The sequence below is a fragment of the Trachurus trachurus genome, assembly GCF_905171665.1.
Source record: "Trachurus trachurus genome assembly, chromosome: 10".
NCBI classification, from domain to species: Eukaryota; Metazoa; Chordata; class Actinopteri; order Carangiformes; family Carangidae; genus Trachurus; species Trachurus trachurus.
In genome coordinates, this window is record NC_139894.1 from 1,081,768 (window position 1) to 1,099,062 (window position 17,295).

At 45.4% G+C, this 17,295-nt stretch overlaps 1 protein-coding gene across 2 annotated transcripts; it reads left to right on the forward strand.

Moving 5' to 3' along the window:
- The first annotated feature begins 3,340 nt into the window (after window positions 1–3,340).
- Window positions 3,341–15,499, forward strand: sqstm1 (sequestosome 1). Of its 2 annotated transcripts, none has more exons than XM_083980416.1 (8): window positions 3,341–3,706; window positions 5,711–5,806; window positions 8,193–8,473; window positions 9,705–9,858; window positions 10,917–10,985; window positions 11,078–11,232; window positions 12,572–12,803; window positions 15,072–15,499. In XM_083980416.1, exons 1-8 carry the CDS (start codon window positions 3,538–3,540, stop codon window positions 15,236–15,238), a joined length of 1,323 nt encoding a protein of 440 aa, XP_083836542.1. In that variant the 5' UTR covers window positions 3,341–3,537; the 3' UTR covers window positions 15,239–15,499. The 2 variants fall into 2 exon arrangements, with proteins under 2 accessions (XP_083836542.1, XP_083836543.1); XM_083980417.1 differs by having other exon boundaries at window positions 9,708–9,858.
- The last annotated feature ends 1,796 nt before the right edge of the window (window positions 15,500–17,295 follow it).

Sequence of the window (17,295 nt, forward strand, 5' to 3'; positions counted from 1 at the left end):
ATAAGTCTTAAATAGTTATATCTTCCGACAGCAATCACTTACATAGAGTGTTTGGACTGAAACACGGGTCTGTCAGTCACTCTGCTCTGCTCTGAGCCGAAGAGAAAACATTTATCGTATCCTACAGTTTTTATCCAATGAGGAGAGAGAACGGCATGCAGGGCTGTGTGTGCAGCCAAGGAACGCCGTGAATGTGGTGACGTAGGGACGAGGACTGTTATGGTGCGTTCAAGGAAACTCGTATTTTTCCGACCGTGAAGTGGTACCAGTTCGATCTGGTACGAGTTCACGGGTCAGAAGTTACGAGTGGCCGTTATAGTGACTTTCACCGGTAAAACAGGTCGGAGAAACACGAGTGGGTTGCCTGGAACGCTACAAAGTCGTAAGTTGTGACTTGAAGCTGTAATTTACGGTTTCAAAAGCCTGCCTGGAACGCAGCATTAGCGAAAACGACCGGATCGCTGACTTCTGCTTTAACGTGAAGAACGAACTGTTGTGACAATCCGTACCGAAGCGGTCCGGTCCCGAGTCCCGAGTCCCGAGTCCCGCTTCTCATCACAGCGGCGCCATTCAAGTCCTCGTCACGTAATGAGAGCACATCTGAGCACATGTAAACATCTAAACATCTAAACATCTAAACATCTAAATGAGGATGAAGTCTCCCCCTCTCCTCGTCAAAACGTGAAGTCCACATGTTGTAGAGTTTGCAGCAGTTTCAGTTGTTCTTTTATTTAACAAAGTTTCACACAGAGCTTTCTGAGGCTGTAGGAGTCTCTCCATGTTTCTCCTTTTCCCACAGTAAAAACTGACATTTTTTCAGACAAGACGATAGTGTCATAAACTTTTTTTTTTTTTTTTCATTGAATGACTATTCCAATATATGAAAATCACTGCCCATCCCTGAAACATAAAATACTCTTAAAGCCTGAGGAGTTGTGATGTTGTTTAGAGGTAAATATTAAAATTTCAGACGTTTTTTATTTTTTTATATTTTTTAAATTTTTTTTAATTACCACACACACAAAAAGTACTGAAAACAGGTACCGACTGGTACCGGTATCGGTTCCCAGGTACCGAGTATCGATACCGTATCGATTCAAATGCAAAAGGTACCATCCCTATCACCAAGAAGGTTTATGTAGGTACTGATGTAATGTTGGCGTTCACACGAGTATTACTGCAGTATTAGTACTCATACTTTAGTATTATTGCAGTATTAGTACTCATACTTGAGTATTATTGCAGTATTAGTACTCATACTGTATTATTATTGCTGTATCATTATTGTGGTATTATTACCTTCACTGTGGTCTAGCCTCTAACTGGTCTTGTGACTCTGACTCACTTGAGCCTTTCAGCTCATCACAAGACTGATGATGACTCACTGTCACGTGACACAAACTCTGCTGCTGATTGGCTGAGGAGTGATGTCATGATGGAACACCTGAGCAACTTCTAGAAACAGATGAGAAGAAGTTTCATAACTGTGTGAATGAGGTGTTGAGGAACAGCTGATTCAGGGTGACGACGTGTAGAAGATCAATGATAAAGTGAATGAACCAATGAAATTCAAAAGAAGAAGAGCAGAGATGAGAATTCACTAAAATATAGAATATGATCAATACTTTAATCAATAATATAATTACTGAACATGCTCAGGTGAAAAGCAGTTCCCTTCAAAATAAAACACAGACCTGGATGATCTGACACTAATGATCAACTGACATCTGATTATTGATTTCAGTCTGGTAAGAAAAGTTACAATTCTCCGCTCCTTCTGATTTGTTTCTGATTGATCGATGCATTGATCAATTGACATTATAGACAGGGCCGTTGCTATGAATTCTGGGCCCCCTTAAAGAATACTAAAGTGGGCCCCTCCCCCTGACTTTTCCTTTTTTTTCTTAGACTACGTATGTATTATCGTTTTTTATTTAGCCTTCTTTGTTTTGATGCTAATGCAGCATTACACTGCAAAAACTCAAGTATCTTAGCAAGAATATTTGTCTTATTTCTAGTCAAAACAAATCTCATTCTACTTAAAATAAGACTCATCATATTAAAAGTAGCTTGTTTTTAGACACTTTTTACTTCTTTCAAGCAGATTTTCACTTGAAATAAGTAGAAAAAATCTGATAGTGGAGCAAGTTTTTCTTCCTTATTACAAGCACAAAAAACTTACTTTCACAGGCAGATTTTTCTATTTATTGTGAATTTAAGTGAAAATGATAAAAACAAGTTAATTTTTAGGTGATGAGTCTTATTTTAAGTGGAAAGAGATTAGTTTTGACTAGAAATGAGACATTTTGACAAGAAATAAGACAAATATTCTTGGAAAGATGTTGAGTTTTTACAGTGTACTATGAGTATTAGTCAGGGTCTTACGCAGAATAAATCAGTCATACAAAGATTAGACTACTGGGGTTTTTTATGGGCCCCACTGGGCGCTGGGCCCCTAGAGTTATCACCACCTTTCTCCTCTATACAACGGCCCTGCATATATATATAGGCTGCTATGTTATGAATGTAACTGCTTCACCATGACAGCAGGGAACCAGTCCGCCATCTTGTCTCATGACAGTGACTCTGGTTTATTTTTATTTATCTTTTTGTTCAGTCTGTGAACTTTGCACACAGGTCCAGTCTGATTGGTCCGCGCTGACTCACTGGGAATCCCCTCATTGGAAAGTAGCTGAGTCATTCCTCCGCCTGTCATCATTCATTGGTCGACTGGGCGGAGACTAAACTTTTTTCTTTTTTTTTTCTTTCAAAAAACTTTATTGAAAGTGACCAGCACATACACAAATGCAAATACCATACAATACAATAGGTTGTTGCTGGTGTAAACCAACATCAACACAACACCGAGAGAGAACAAAACATTAACAAAGAGATGAGGTGAAGGGAAAAAAAAGGAGAGAGAGAGAGAAATAAAAATAATATTAGCAGCAATAAAAGTAAATAAATAGTAATAAAATAAAGAGGTGCGAGAATAAGTAATCAGATTACGTAAATACCTTAAAGGTACAGCACACACTCAGAGTTTTGTTCTGTGAGGGGGAAATTGTTCCATTTCTTTCATAAACACAGTGAAGTTTGGGTTTTTTTGCTTGTGAATTTACATTTGTGAATGTGAAATTGAGCTATAAACAGTAAAATCTAATTAATAAGAAAAAAAAAAAAAAGCATCCTCATTTTTCCAGCTGGGCGGAGACTAAAAGACTGAACTGAGCAGCTGGACCAATAGAAAAGCCGTGACGGGATTTACGTGTGTCGCGGAAGTAAACACACACACACACACACACACACATATATAATAAAGTCAGCCGAGAGGTTTTAACGCTGCGTCACAAAGTTTCTCCGGAGTCTCAGGGAGAGTTTTAGTTTTCTTTACCCGGGTCTTGGTGCACTGTGAGCGGCCACACGGAGCGACAGCAGCGGCCAAAGAAGGAAAGCAGCAGAGCAGCAGTCTGGTTCATCACAGTCTGGTTCGGTTCGGCTCGGTTCAGGTTCGAGTACAGCAGCAGCAGCAGCGGGATGTCGGTGACGGTGAAGGCCTACCTGCTGGGGAAGGAGGAGGCGGTGAAGGAGATCCGCAGGTTCGCGGTGGACCAGGACGTGTCCTGCAGCTTCGAGTACCTGAGCAAGAAAACCGCCGCGGTGTTCAGCAACCTGCGCAGCGGCGGCTTCAACCTGTACTACCGAGGTGGGTGAGGGGGGGGGGGGGGCGGCTTCAACCTGTACTACCGAGGTGGGTGAGGGGGGGGGGGGGCGGCTTCAACCTGTACTACCGAGGTGGGTGAGGGGGGGGGGGGGCGGCTTCAACCTGTACTACCGAGGTGGGTGAGGGGGGGGGGGGGGGGGGGGCTGCATCAACCTGTACTACCGGGGGGGGGGGGGGGGGGGGGGGGGGGGGGCGGCTTCAACCTGTACTACCGAGGTGGGTGGGGGGGGGGGGGGGGGGGGCGGCTTCAACCTGTACTACCGAGGTGGGTGAGGGGGGGGGGGGGGGGGGGCGGCTTCAACCTGTACTACCGAGGTGGGTGAGGGGGGGAGGGGGTGAGGGGGTGAGGGGAGGTGAGGGGGGGGTGAGGTGAGGTGAGGGGGTGAGGTGGGTGAGGTGAGGTGAGGTGAGGGGGTGAGGGGGCCGTGACGTCACCGCCGCCATGGTGACGTGGATCATGATTTAGATTAGTTATTATTTTATTCTCATAAACTCATCCGAAGGTGCAGGTGATCAGCTGCACATAGACCTGTATGTATAGTATCAGTATGTTATGTACCTGTCTGTGTCTATGGAGCTCACCTGTAGCCTGTCTGTCTGCCTTCACCTGGACCAGCTGGTCGCAACCGGTTCAGGTGTGATACCTGTCTACCCACATACCTGACGTGACCGTGTGTGTGTGTGTGTGTGTGTGTGTGTGGGGGGGGGGGGTTAATCGAGTTCAAACAGCAGTAAATACAGCTGTGATCAAGTCACGTGGCCCCAGATGTTGATGAAAACCAAGTCACGCGGACGTAGCCGTCTGAACTCTGAAGTGATGACGTCACTTCCTGTCACTTGGATCAATGTTGATGGATGAAGCTGATACGTTGCTGTGGAGACAGAACTGATGATTGTTGTTATTATAATGTTATTGTTATGTTGTTATTATTAGGGTTGGACTTTCAACACTTTGGAGTGTTGAATGTACAAAGCGCCATATATAATATTTTTAATAGAGATTAATTGCGAGTTAACTATGGGAAAAATGCAATTAATCGCGATTAGAAGAATTAATCGTTTGACAGCCCTAGTTATTATGTTACATAATAACATAACAATAACATATTATTATAATAACAACATATATTATAAACTTTATAATCTATGTTGTTTATAATAATATGTTATTATGCATAGACTGTAAAAAGAATGGACGTAGCGTCCGTGACGTCACCCATTGGTTTTGTGGAGTCGTTTTTGTGACTCCAACATGGCGGCCTGAACAGCGCCATGTTGGATTGGCCGGCCGAGAACCCGCCCACTGGCCTCGAAGCAGCTGTCCACGGAGCTGCTCGGACCTGTCACTCAACGTTTCTGCGCCCTAATTGGCCAGAATTTTAACCTAATAACAGTAAAACGGTAGAGTTAAACCCCCTCAGAGTGTGTGTGGGGGTAGAAACTATCGGTTGAGACCAGAAAACGTTGTGACACCAGGCTTTTAACATGTTTATTGAGGATGTAAAGTGGGTGATTTTAACATGGGGGTCTATGGAGAATGCTGCTTTCTGACACCAGCCCCCAGAGGAAGAAGAGGGGATTGCAGTTTGTTGAACGTGGAAGTGACTTCACTTCTCAGACCCACAACTGCCCCCTTGTTATTATGTTATTATAATAATAATCTGACAACGAACCTTTTGACGTCAGTTTTTTTTTATTAGATGTGATGAGTGAAAACCTGTGAAGGTGAATTAACAACCCGTAACTCGTATTTTTCCGACCTGTTGCTATGGTTACCCGTCAGAACGTACAGTCAAACTCGTAACTTCCCTCCTGTGAACTCGTACGACTAGATCGATGTAGCTACTCCCAGTTCCCGGTCGTGACTCGTAACTTGCCTGGACAGCTACAAACTTGTAACTGGTGACTTGAAGCTGTGATGTCATAACGATGATGATGATGATGATGATGATGATGATGATGATGTCATGATGACGATGGTTTCAGATGAAGATGGAGACCTGGTGGCCTTCTCCTCCGATGATGAGCTGATGATGGGTTTGGCCTGTGTGAAGGACGACACCTTCCGCCTCTTCGTCAAAGGTGAGCACATGCCCCGCCCACATGGACATGCCCCGCCCACCTGGGACATGCCCCGCCCACATGGACATGCCCCGCCCACCTGGGACATGCCCCGCCCACATGGGACATGCCCCGCCCACATGGGCATGCCCCGCCCACATGGGACATGCCCCGCCCACCTGGGCATGCCCCGCCCACATGGGACATGCCCCGCCCACCTGGACATGCCCCGCCCACCTGGACATGCCCCGCCCACCGAGGCGTTCAGGTGTTGGCTCCAGATAAACTGCTGTTTTCAGTTGATACTGTAAAAAAAACTGCAGATATTTCACTTCAAAAACCTGAAGTTTCCCTTTAATATGAAATGAAATATTAAATATGTTTTATCCACCACTTAATTTTCCCATGATCCATTGCGTCACACCACAATGAAAGTCGGTTTTAGTAGCATTCTAGCGTTAGCGGCTAACTGGTAGCGTTAGCCACCGGTGTAGGTACCAAATGTGGGGGCTCCGGGCTGCCAAAACCGTTTTGACTAAATCTGATGTTTGTTAAAGCAGATATCAGCTTCACGGCCGTTTCGGCTAATGCTGCGTTCAAGGCAGGCTTTTGAAACCGTAAGTTACAGCTTCAAGTCACAACTACGACTTGGTAGCGTTCCAGGTAACCCGTAGCTCGTGTTTTTACCATCCTGTTGTCTGTGAAAGTTCCCTATAACGGCCACTCGTAACTTCCGACCCGTGAACTCGTACCAGATCGAACTGGTATGACTTCACAGGAAGGAAAAACACAAAGTACGAGTTTCTTTGAACGCACCATGAGTTAGCAGCCCCCGCCCTTGTCAGGCATCAATTGGTCCTCGTGCTACGTCACCACATTCACGCGCATCCCTTGGCTGCACACACAGCCCTTCATGCCGTTCTCTCTCCTCATTGGATAACACTTGTATCCCACAAGGAAAATTTTCTCCTCGGGTTACAGCAGAGCAGAGTGACGGAGAGACTCGTGTTTAGGCTGAAATACTTCATGTAAGTGATTGCTGACGGAAAATAGGACTATTTAGGACTTATATTAACAAAAACATTCCACTGATATCTGCTTTAAGTCTATAAAACGAACTATTGAACAAACATTACTATTTCTGTGTGCACGTTTTTGTAATTAGTCATGGTTATCGTAGTTGTTAGTTTTGCTGCTGCTGACAGCTAACGGCGGTAGCTAAGCTAACAGCAGGACGTCAGCTGTTAAAACCCTCCCGTTGTGGGACACGACATGAAACTACTCCAGTTAGCTCAGTCATGTTGGAACTCAGATATCCGCTGGAGAAAATATGTTTTTCATGGACCGTTTATTGAGTTATTGTTTATTGACACTGCTAACGGCTAACAGCTAACGGTTAGCCCAGCTAATCTAAAATGTTTGTTCAACAATTGGTTTTATAGACTTCATAAACATCAGAGTAGTCACAACGGTGATATAGTGACGTGAAAATGTGACATAAAGCTAAAACCTCGTCCATATTGTTCTCATTAAAATGAGGTGATGATTATAAATAAAGTCATCACGGCCGATGTCTATCAACCAGTCTATTAGGGGTGGGACGATATGGGTAACTCACGATTCGATACTGTGGCGATATTTGGCCCACGATAATGATAATATCACGATACACGATATCTGCGATATTCGATATATTGCAAGAAATTTCATCAACGATATATCACGATATATGTGAATGAAAAAAAAAACATAAAAAGGAAAAAGTCTCATGCATTTATTCCAAAACTTTGTACAATGTACAAATGAATAAACACTGTACAGCTGGAGACATTAAAGTGCATGAACATTAATAACATGTCTTATGTAAACCAAGACAGTGCTTTATGATACTGAAAAGTCAGTAGCAACTTGTTTTATGTAATTTTCCATTCATGGTATTTAAAAATCATTTTCTGTAACATTATAAGACAGCGCCGCCCCCATTTTATACAAGTGCAAGTTACAACAACATATTTCAATTGGATTTAGGTCTGAAACATGATTTATTATTTGAAAAAAAAATTGAAAAAAAATTTTTTTTTTTGAATTTTTTTTTTTTTTGAAAAAATAATAATACTTCCGCGACACACGTAAATATTGAAATAATGAATATCGATATCGTATCGCGGTATAACGTATCGCGATATATTGCCATATCGATATTTTTGCCCACCCCTACAGTCTATGCTATCAACAACACAGCAACGGTGGGATGGAGCGTTGTCATGGCGACACCCAGCGTCATTCTCCTGAAAGTGGTGGATTACATTAATGTAAAACCTTGAATTAACTTCTGAAAGACGTGTGAATATTATTGATAATCAATAATAGTGATCAGCTTTAAACTGTTTCTGCTTCAACCCTCCAGAGAAGAAGGAGCACCGCCGGGACTTCCCTCTCCACGCCTTCCCCCCCTTCACCTTCGCCCCCCCTCCCCCTGCCCCCGGAGCGCCCCACGTGGCCCCGCCCCCTCACCTGGCCCCGCCCCCGGCCCTGCACCCCAACGTCACCTGTGACGGCTGCGAGGGGCGGGTGGTGGGAACGCGCTTCAAGTGCTCGGTGTGTCCCAACTACGACCTGTGCTCCGCCTGCCAGGCGCAGGGGAAGCACACGGAGCACGCGCTGCTGCCCATCTGGCACCCGCTGCAGGTGAGAGGCATCATGGGAAACCTGTGACATCACACACTAAAGGGCTTTGTCTTGTGAATAATATGCATATCAGTATTTGTTTATCAAACTCTGGTTTTCATCACAAGTCCTTTAAAACCGGCCGCGATTGTATCGGACAGCGATCGCTAGGGATGGGTACCTTTCGCATTTGAATCGATACGGTATCGATACTCGGTACCTGGGAACCGATACCGGTACCAATCGGTACCTGTTTTCGGTACTTTTTGTGTGTGTGGTAATTTAAAAAAATAAAAAATAAAAATGTCTAAAATTTTAATATTTACCTCTTAACAACATCACAACTCCTCAGGCTTTAAGAGTATTTTATGTTTTAGGGATGGGCAATGATTTTCATATAATGGAATAGTCATTCAATTAAAAAAAAAAGTTTATGAGACTATCGACTTGTCTGAAAAAATGTCCGTTTATACTGTGGGAAAAGGAGAAACATGGAGAGACTCCTACAGCCTCAGAAAGCTCTAAAAAAACAACTGAAACTGCTGCAAACTCTGCAACATGTGGACTTCACGTTTTGACGAGGAGAGGGGGAGACTTCATCCTCGTTTAGATGTTTAGATGTTTAGATGTTTAGATGTTTAGATCATAGATGTGCTCTCATTACGTGACGAGGACTTGAACGGCGCCGCTGTGATGAGAAGCGGGACTCGGGACTCGGGACCGGACCGCTTCGGTACGGATTATCACAACAGTCCGTTCTTCATTGTTAAATGACGGACGGCTGTTTTTCAGGTAGTGATTTAAAACGACGGGCTGGTGCTGCCGCTTCTACCGCCTCTCATTTCAGAGAGAGAGAGGAGGGGTGCGTGAGTGTGCGGGGCTCATGCAGACTGCACTCCCTCTTGCTGACTCACGACGAAGGTGCGTTCAGGTACCGAAATGTGGTACCGATTGACTTTATGTGAATCAATACTCGGTACTTTGGTGGGAATTCGGTCGGTACCAAAAAAGTACCGAATTTCGGTTCCCATCCCTAGTGATCGTATCGGACAACGATCGTTGAGTTTTGGGTCTTTTCTTCGTTACGTCCGCGGTGTGAAAGGGCCTCAACTCCTACGCTCCACTCCTCCTTTCAAAATAAAAGCCTAACCACCAGATGATGGGAGGAAGCATTGGAGAAGCACTGTGACATCACTGTGACATCACTGTGACATCACTGTGACATCAGGTGTGTGTGTGTGTGCTCCATCAGCAGTGGTTTCCTCGCGGGAAGTGGATGAAGAGGTTCAGGTGTTTCCCAGGAGACCAGAACCAGAACCAGAACCAGAACAAGGAGCAGGGGAAGGACACGAGCCAGGAGCAGGACCAGGACCAGGCTGGACCCTCCAGACCTGCAGCCGAGTCTGGTCAGTGGGCGGAGCTGTGACCTTTTTTTTAATTTTCTAATTTTTTTTATTCAATGCAAGGTACAGTACACATATGAAACATCCATTACACTTGTTAAAGGAGGTAAATGTAAAGAACAAAGTCTAACAGTGGCGTACTGAGTATTTTCAAAACTACACAGAACAATTTGTCACTTTCGAAAGTAGAGGACGATTTTACTGCTCCACATAAACCTCAGCCTTACTGAAGAGCGTGTACAACATATGATGAACACACCTGGTATAAACCAGTTGTTTTTTGTTTTTGTCCCCCCCCCCCCATTTTTGGAGCTGTGACCTTTAAAGGGACAGTTCACCCAAAATTCAAATTTTTTCTCATGATCTCCTCCCCCTCATGTGGACTAAGGGCTGGGAGAAGTTTCAGAGTCCTCCGTGGCTTCTCTGAGTTACAGGGGGTCTCGGCGTAGCAGTGCATGTCCATATGACGGTTGCTAATGGATACCAACTGTCTTCGTAACAAAAAGACACACCAAAAAACATCCAAATACCTCCATGCTGCTCGTATGTAATGTCCGTCTTGTATTGAAAATTAAATAAGTCTATATCTCAAGCTTGTTTTGTAGCGGAAGCTTCTCGAAGCTCCTCTTCCCGCAGTCCGATTACTGATGCCGGCGATTTGGATGAACCGGGAAGAGGAGCTTCGAGAAGCTTCCGCTACAAAACAAGCTTGAAATATAGACTTATTTAATTTTTTCTGGAACAGTTTCTCATGTCGGGGCTTCAATACAAGAGGGACATTACATACGAGCAGCATGGAGCATCTGGATGTTTTTTGGTGTCTTTTTGTTATGAAGACAGTTGGTATCCATTTGCAACCTTTATATGGACATGCACTGCTACGCCGAGACCCCCTGTAACTCAGAGAAGCCACGGAGGACTCTGAAACTTCTCCCAGCCCTTAGTCCACATGAGGGGGAGGAGGAGATAATGAGTGAAATTTCAATTTTGGGTGAACTATCCCTTTAATGACCTTTAATGACCTCGTGACCTCACCCGTGACCTCTGACCTCTGTCCGCAGCCTCTCAGGCCAACGTGGACTTCCTGAAGAACATCGGTGAGGGCGTGGCGGCCATGTTGAGCCCGCTAGGTGAGTGATGTCACCGTGAACGACAAGTCTCTTCTGATTGGTCGCCGCGACGACTGGCCTCAAACAGGAAGTGACGTCATCTCATTGTGCAGGTATCGACGTGGACATCGACGTGGAGCACGAGGGTCAGAGGACGAAGGTCACGCCCCCCGGTCAGAGTCAGAGCGGGGGGGCCGAGGGCGCCATGGAGACGGACGGGGACGGGGGCGGAGCGGGGGAGGGGTCGAAGGTCAGCTCATCACCTCAGGTAACTGACTCAAGTGTGGTGTTTTCAATAATTTAAGGACATTTATAGATCACCCACGTTAATAGCATCATTGAGGATCCTTTACAGATAAACATTAACACATAGGAGAGGAAAACAAACAGTTGTCTACATGAATGTTTCAATCTACATTTTGTAATAAACTAATTATAAGTATAATCTGATATGACCAAGACACCTAAAAACAAAAACACGGCCGTTTTCATCAGTTTACCAGCAAGTGGGCAACACACATACATTGGAGTGAATGGGTTTTCTGGGCGCTGCCACTAGGGGGCGCATGAGGCTTTGTCGTTACTCTCTTATTCCAGAGCTCTAGTCTGAACCAGACCTGTAGAAAGAGAGAGTCGCGACACCGTAGACTTGGCGTCATGGGGCGACCAATAGCTCGCCAGGAAGTTGTTTAATACGCGTCATAAACATAAACATGACATCATGGACGACAACACTTAAAGGGATACTTCACCCAAAATCGATAATTCAGTTTGGGGTGAAGTATCCCTTTAAGAACCGTTACAAAACGTGACAAAATTACACATGAAACTTTTCAAAACATTTTGATTCGGGTTCTAAACTATGATCTCAATACGTAGTTACCACGGTAACGGCTGACGCTGTCCGGTAGCTATGGTAGCTGAAGCTGACAAGCAATTAAAGGGATAGTTCAACATTTTGTCAAATTGGCCCATTGCCATAACCCCTATAGTCATAGCAGTAGGTTCGTTACCTTTAAGCAAGAAGCAAGATATTTTTAGAACGGCGGAGCAGAGCCGTGAGCTGCTCAGAGCTACGCTACGGAGGTTCATTATGGGATTTCCTGGTTTCCCTCATCAAAAATACAGAGACTGCTTGATGAAAAACTGTCCCTGAAGGCAACGTGCATCAGTGGTTTTGCATGAATTTCCCTCTACAACAACTCTGTGTGGTAACGTTGTGTTATTATCTCATAGCGTGGTGAATGTGCAGCTCACAACTTGTCCACCAGAGCGTTGTGGAGTTGTTGGATTGTGTATTTGATGAGTTTGATGAGGGAAACCAAGAAATCCCATAATGAGCCTCCGTAGCGTAGCTCTGAGCAGCTCACGACTCTGCTCCGCCGTTCTAAAAACAGCTTGCACCGACAATTAAAGGTAACGAACCTACTGCTATGACTATAGGGATTATGGCAATGGGCCAATTTGACAAAATGTTGAACTATCCCTTTAAATACGTTGACAGCAGCGAGTTGAGCTACATGATGAATCACGTGGTCGTGCGGCGCACAACTCTCTGTTTCTACGGCTTCTGGTCTGAACCGGGACCAACTGGATTCTGTCGACAGGTGAACGGAGACACTGACGAGGAGTGGACTCACCTGAGCTCCAAAGAGGTCGACCCCTCCACCGGCGAGCTGCAGTCCCTCCAGCTGGGAGACCGGGACCGGGACCGGGACCAGGATCAGGACCAGGACCAGGACCGGGACCAGGACCAGGACCAGGGCCCCCCACCATCAGGAGAACAGACGGGGCCGACAGGTCTGAGGGAGGCGGCTCTGTACCCGCACCTGCCCCAAGGTAAGACCACGACCCTGTAGAACCCCCCTGTCACTGAAGTGCTGAAATTACGTTTAAAGGGATACGCCAACATTTTTTTTTTTTTACATGCCTTGCCTCACTCCCGAGTCCATGACCAGCAGATAGACACCATCCTTTCCACTGTGCGTGCAGTAACAAGGGAGATAGAGCCGTATCGCCGTAATTAGCTTAGCTCAAACACTGGAAGTGTATGGGTAGTGTTAGCCTGCCTCCACCTAAAGTCACTAATTAGCTTAGCTCAAACACTGGAAGTGTATGGGTAGTGTTAGCCTGCCTCCACCTAAAGTCGCTAATTAGCTTAGCTCAAACACTGGAAGTGTATAGGTAGTGTTAGCCTGCCTCCACCTAAAGTCGCTAATTAGCTTAGCTCAAACACTGGAAGTGTATAGGTAGTGTTAGCCTGCCTCCACCTAAAGTCACTAATTAGCTTAGCTCAAACACTGGAAGTGTATAGGTAGTGTTAGCCTGCCTCCTACCTAAAGTCGTATAATTAGCTTAGCTCAAACACTGGAAGTGTATAGGTAGTGTTAGCCTGCCTCCACCTAAAGTCACTAATTAGCTTAGCTCAAACACTGGAAGTGTATAGGTAGTGTTAGCCTGCCTCCACCTAAAGTCACTAATTAGCTTAGCTCAAACACTGGAAGTGTATGGGTAGTGTTAGCCTGCCTCCCACCTAAAGTCGCTAATTAGCTTAGCTCAAACGCTGGAAGTGTATAGGTTGTGTTAGCCTGCCTCCACCTAAAGTCGCTAATTAGCTTAGCTCAAACACTGGAAGTGTATGGGTAGTGTTAGCCTGCCTCCCACCTAAAGTCGCTAATTAGCTTAGCTCAAACGCTGGAAGTGTATAGGTTGTGTTAGCCTGCCTCCACCTAAAGTCGCTAATTAGCTTAGCTCAAACACTGGAAGTGTATAGGTAGTGTTAGCCTGCCTCCACATAAAGTCACTAATTAGCTTAGCTCAAACACTGGAAGTGTATAGGTAGTGTTAGCCTGCCTCCACATAAAGTCACTAATTAGCTTAGCTCAAACACTGGAAGTGTATGGGTAGTGTTAGCCTGCCTCCACATAAAGTCGCTAATTAGCTTAGCTCAAACACTGGAAGTGTATGGGTAGTGTTAGCCTGCCTCCACCTAAAGTCGCTAATTAGCTTAGCTCAAACACTGGAAGTGTATGGGTAGTGTTAGCCTGCCTCCACCTAAAGTCGCTAATTAGCTTAGCTCAAACACTGGAAGTGTATGGGTAGTGTTAGCCTGCCTCCACCTAAAGTCGCTAATTAGCTTAGCTCAAACACTGGAAGTGTATGGGTAGTGTTAGCCTGCCTCCACCTAAAGTCGCTAATTAGCTTAGCTCAAACACTGGAAGTGTATGGGTAGTGTTAGCCTGCCTCCACATAAAGTCACTAATTAGCTTAGCTCAAACACTGGAAGTGTATGGGTAGTGTTAGCCTGCCTCCACCTAAAGTCGCTAATTAGCTTAGCTCAAACACTGGAAGTGTATGGGTAGTGTTAGCCTGAGTTTGAATTACGGCGATACGGCTCTATCTCCCTTGTTACTGCACGCACAGTTGAAAGGATGGTGTCTATCTGCTGGTCATGGACTCGGGAGTGAGGCAAGACACGAAAAAAAAAATAGTTCACCCAAAATTGAAATTTCTCCTCCCCCTCATGTGGACTAAGGGCTGGCAGAAGTTTCAGAGTCCTCGGTGGCTTCTCTGAGTTACAGGGGGTCTCGGCGTAGCAGTGCATGTCCATATAATGGTTGCAAATGGATACCAACTGTCTTCATAACAAAAAGACACACCAAAAAACATCCAAATAGCGGAAGCTTCTCGAAGCTCCTCTTCCTGGTTCGTCAAATTTGACGAACTGGGAAGAGGAGCTTCGAGAAGCTTCCGCTACAAAACAAGCTTGAAATATAGACTTATTTAATTTTTTTTGGGACAATTTCTCATGTCGGGGCTTCAATACAAGAGGGACATTACATACGAGCAGCATGGAGGTATCTGGATGTTTCTTGGTGTGTCTTTTTGTTACGAAGACAGTTGGTATCCATTTGAAACCGTCATATGGACATGCACTGCTACGCCGAGACCCCCTGTAACTCAGAGAAGCCACGGAGGACTCTGAAACTTCTCCCAGCCCTTAGTCCACATGAGGGGGAGGAGATAATGAGGGACATTTCGGGTGAACTATCCCTTTAACCTCTGTATTATTAATTATTAATGAATTATCCCCCCCCCCCCCCCCAGAGGCCGACCCCCGCCTGGTGGAGTCCCTGGCCCTCATGTTGTCTATGGGCTTCACTGACGAGGGGGGGTGGTTGACTCGGCTGCTTCAGGCCAAGAACTTCGACATCGGCTCGGCCCTCGACGCCATCCAGTACAACAGCAAGCAGCCCCGCCCCCCGCAGCCATGACGACGCCATCGCCCCGCCCCCGCAGCCATGACGACGCCATCGCCATCGCCTAGCCCTGATGACGTCATCGCCTGTACTCGCATACTTTATACTGTCTTTCTTTAACCAATCAATCAATACTCAGTAAACTCATTGATTAGTTTGTCTTTCTTTATGTTTCTAATCTCCTAAACTTTATTAAACTGGTTTGGTTGTTAATCAGTATTGGTTGGTATTGATCATTATTGGTTAATATTTATCATTATTGGTTGATATTCATCATTATTGGTTGGTATTGATCATCTGCTCTAAAATAAAGCAAATACAAAGGTGAAACATTTGACTTGTTTCTTTGAGCTGAACTCGATCAGTTAATTGATTATGTATCGTCTCCATGCTGATAAAACTTATCAATCAATACCTGGGTGTGATATTAGATCCCACTCTCACAAAAAATGAGCCACACATTGAAATATAACTTATAAAACTTTAGAAACATCGGGTTTTATATTCTCCATGCTGATAAACGTTACATTTATTAATCAATCAACGTTATAGTTTTATTCTTTATTTCCTCCAGTTATTCACATATTGAACATTTTCACACGAGAACTCGATATCCTTAAAACAAAAAGTCAGCAGATGAGTCGGTTTTGTCAAGAACCTGAACCAGAACCAGAACCTGTAGTCCAGTCATTTTATGAAAAAGGGTGAACAAACTGCAACAGAAGCAAACTCAACTGGTTTTGTATCCTCAACATGTCCTGAGTGAGGGAACAAAAGCCCAGAAGAATCTCATTAGGAGAAAGTTTAGAAAAAGACCCAAATATATCAAAATTAGCAAATTTTCTCATGTTAACAAAGAATTTCAAAAAACTTGTAATATATTTTTTGTTTGTCTTAATGTAAGTAAATCAACTCAGTAATTTTCATGGAGATATCTAAAGGTTAAAAATGTTACCCTATTCACGTGAGAAAAATAATTAACAGGCGTATAAATGGGATATGTTTGGGTCTTTTTCTAAACTTTCCCCAAATGCGATTCTTCAGGGCTTTTTTCCCTCACTCAGGACATGTTGAGGATACAAAACCAGCTTAAAATGACTGGACTACAGAGCTCCACAGCTTCCTGGTTCTGGTTCTTCTGGTGCCAGTTTTACGTCTCACTGGTTCAAGTCCTCGAAGCTGAACTCCTCTCCAGTCTCGAACAGGGAGGAACCAGGAAGTGGGGGGCGTGGCCGGATCACCTGATTGGACGGAGAGGTAGGAAGGGGGCGTGGCCGGCTCAGCTGATTGGATGGAGAGGCGGCGCCACTCACTGGAAGCCCCGCCCCCTCCTGCTCCTCACGGGCAGAACTGAGAAACTGAGTCCACTTGGAGAACGGACCAGTCGCTCTCTTCTTACTGGGAGGACCGGACAGCGTCGGACCGGACCGGATCGGACCGGACCGGGTCGGACCAGACTGGATCAGACCGGACTGGGTCGGACCGGACCGGGTCGGACCAGACTGGCTTGGACCGGACTGGATTGGACTGGACCGGGTCGGACCAGACTGGGTCGGACCGGACCGGATCGAACTGGACCGGATCGTACCGGACTGGATCGGACCGGACTGCGTTGGACCGGACTGCGTTGGACCGGGTCGGATCGGACCGGACCGGGTCGGACCGGACTGCGTTGGACCGGTGGTTGAGGGTCCAACAGGTTTCCTCCTCAGACTTGAAGCGCTGGACTGCGACTGGAGAGAGAAGAAGGTTCTGATGATCTGAACCGGTCGCTGCCCGATCTGTAACAGCTACGTACGGCAACTCCACTTGGACAAACTTAGTGTAACTGACTCAGGATCACTGCCCTGTGACGCTTTTTCTTTTTATTTAAAAATAAAATAAAAAACTTTCTTAGTGATGTAACTGAGGGCTGGTTGTGGTGGTTTGGATCTTGATGCTCAGAAAACAGGAACAGAGGTAGAAACTTTTAGTGTTTACTCTGGTCTGTTCTCGCCGGCCTCATCACCATGACAACCACAAACAATCACAACTACCACAACACGGCTGCCTGGTGACGGACGTCCGCGGTT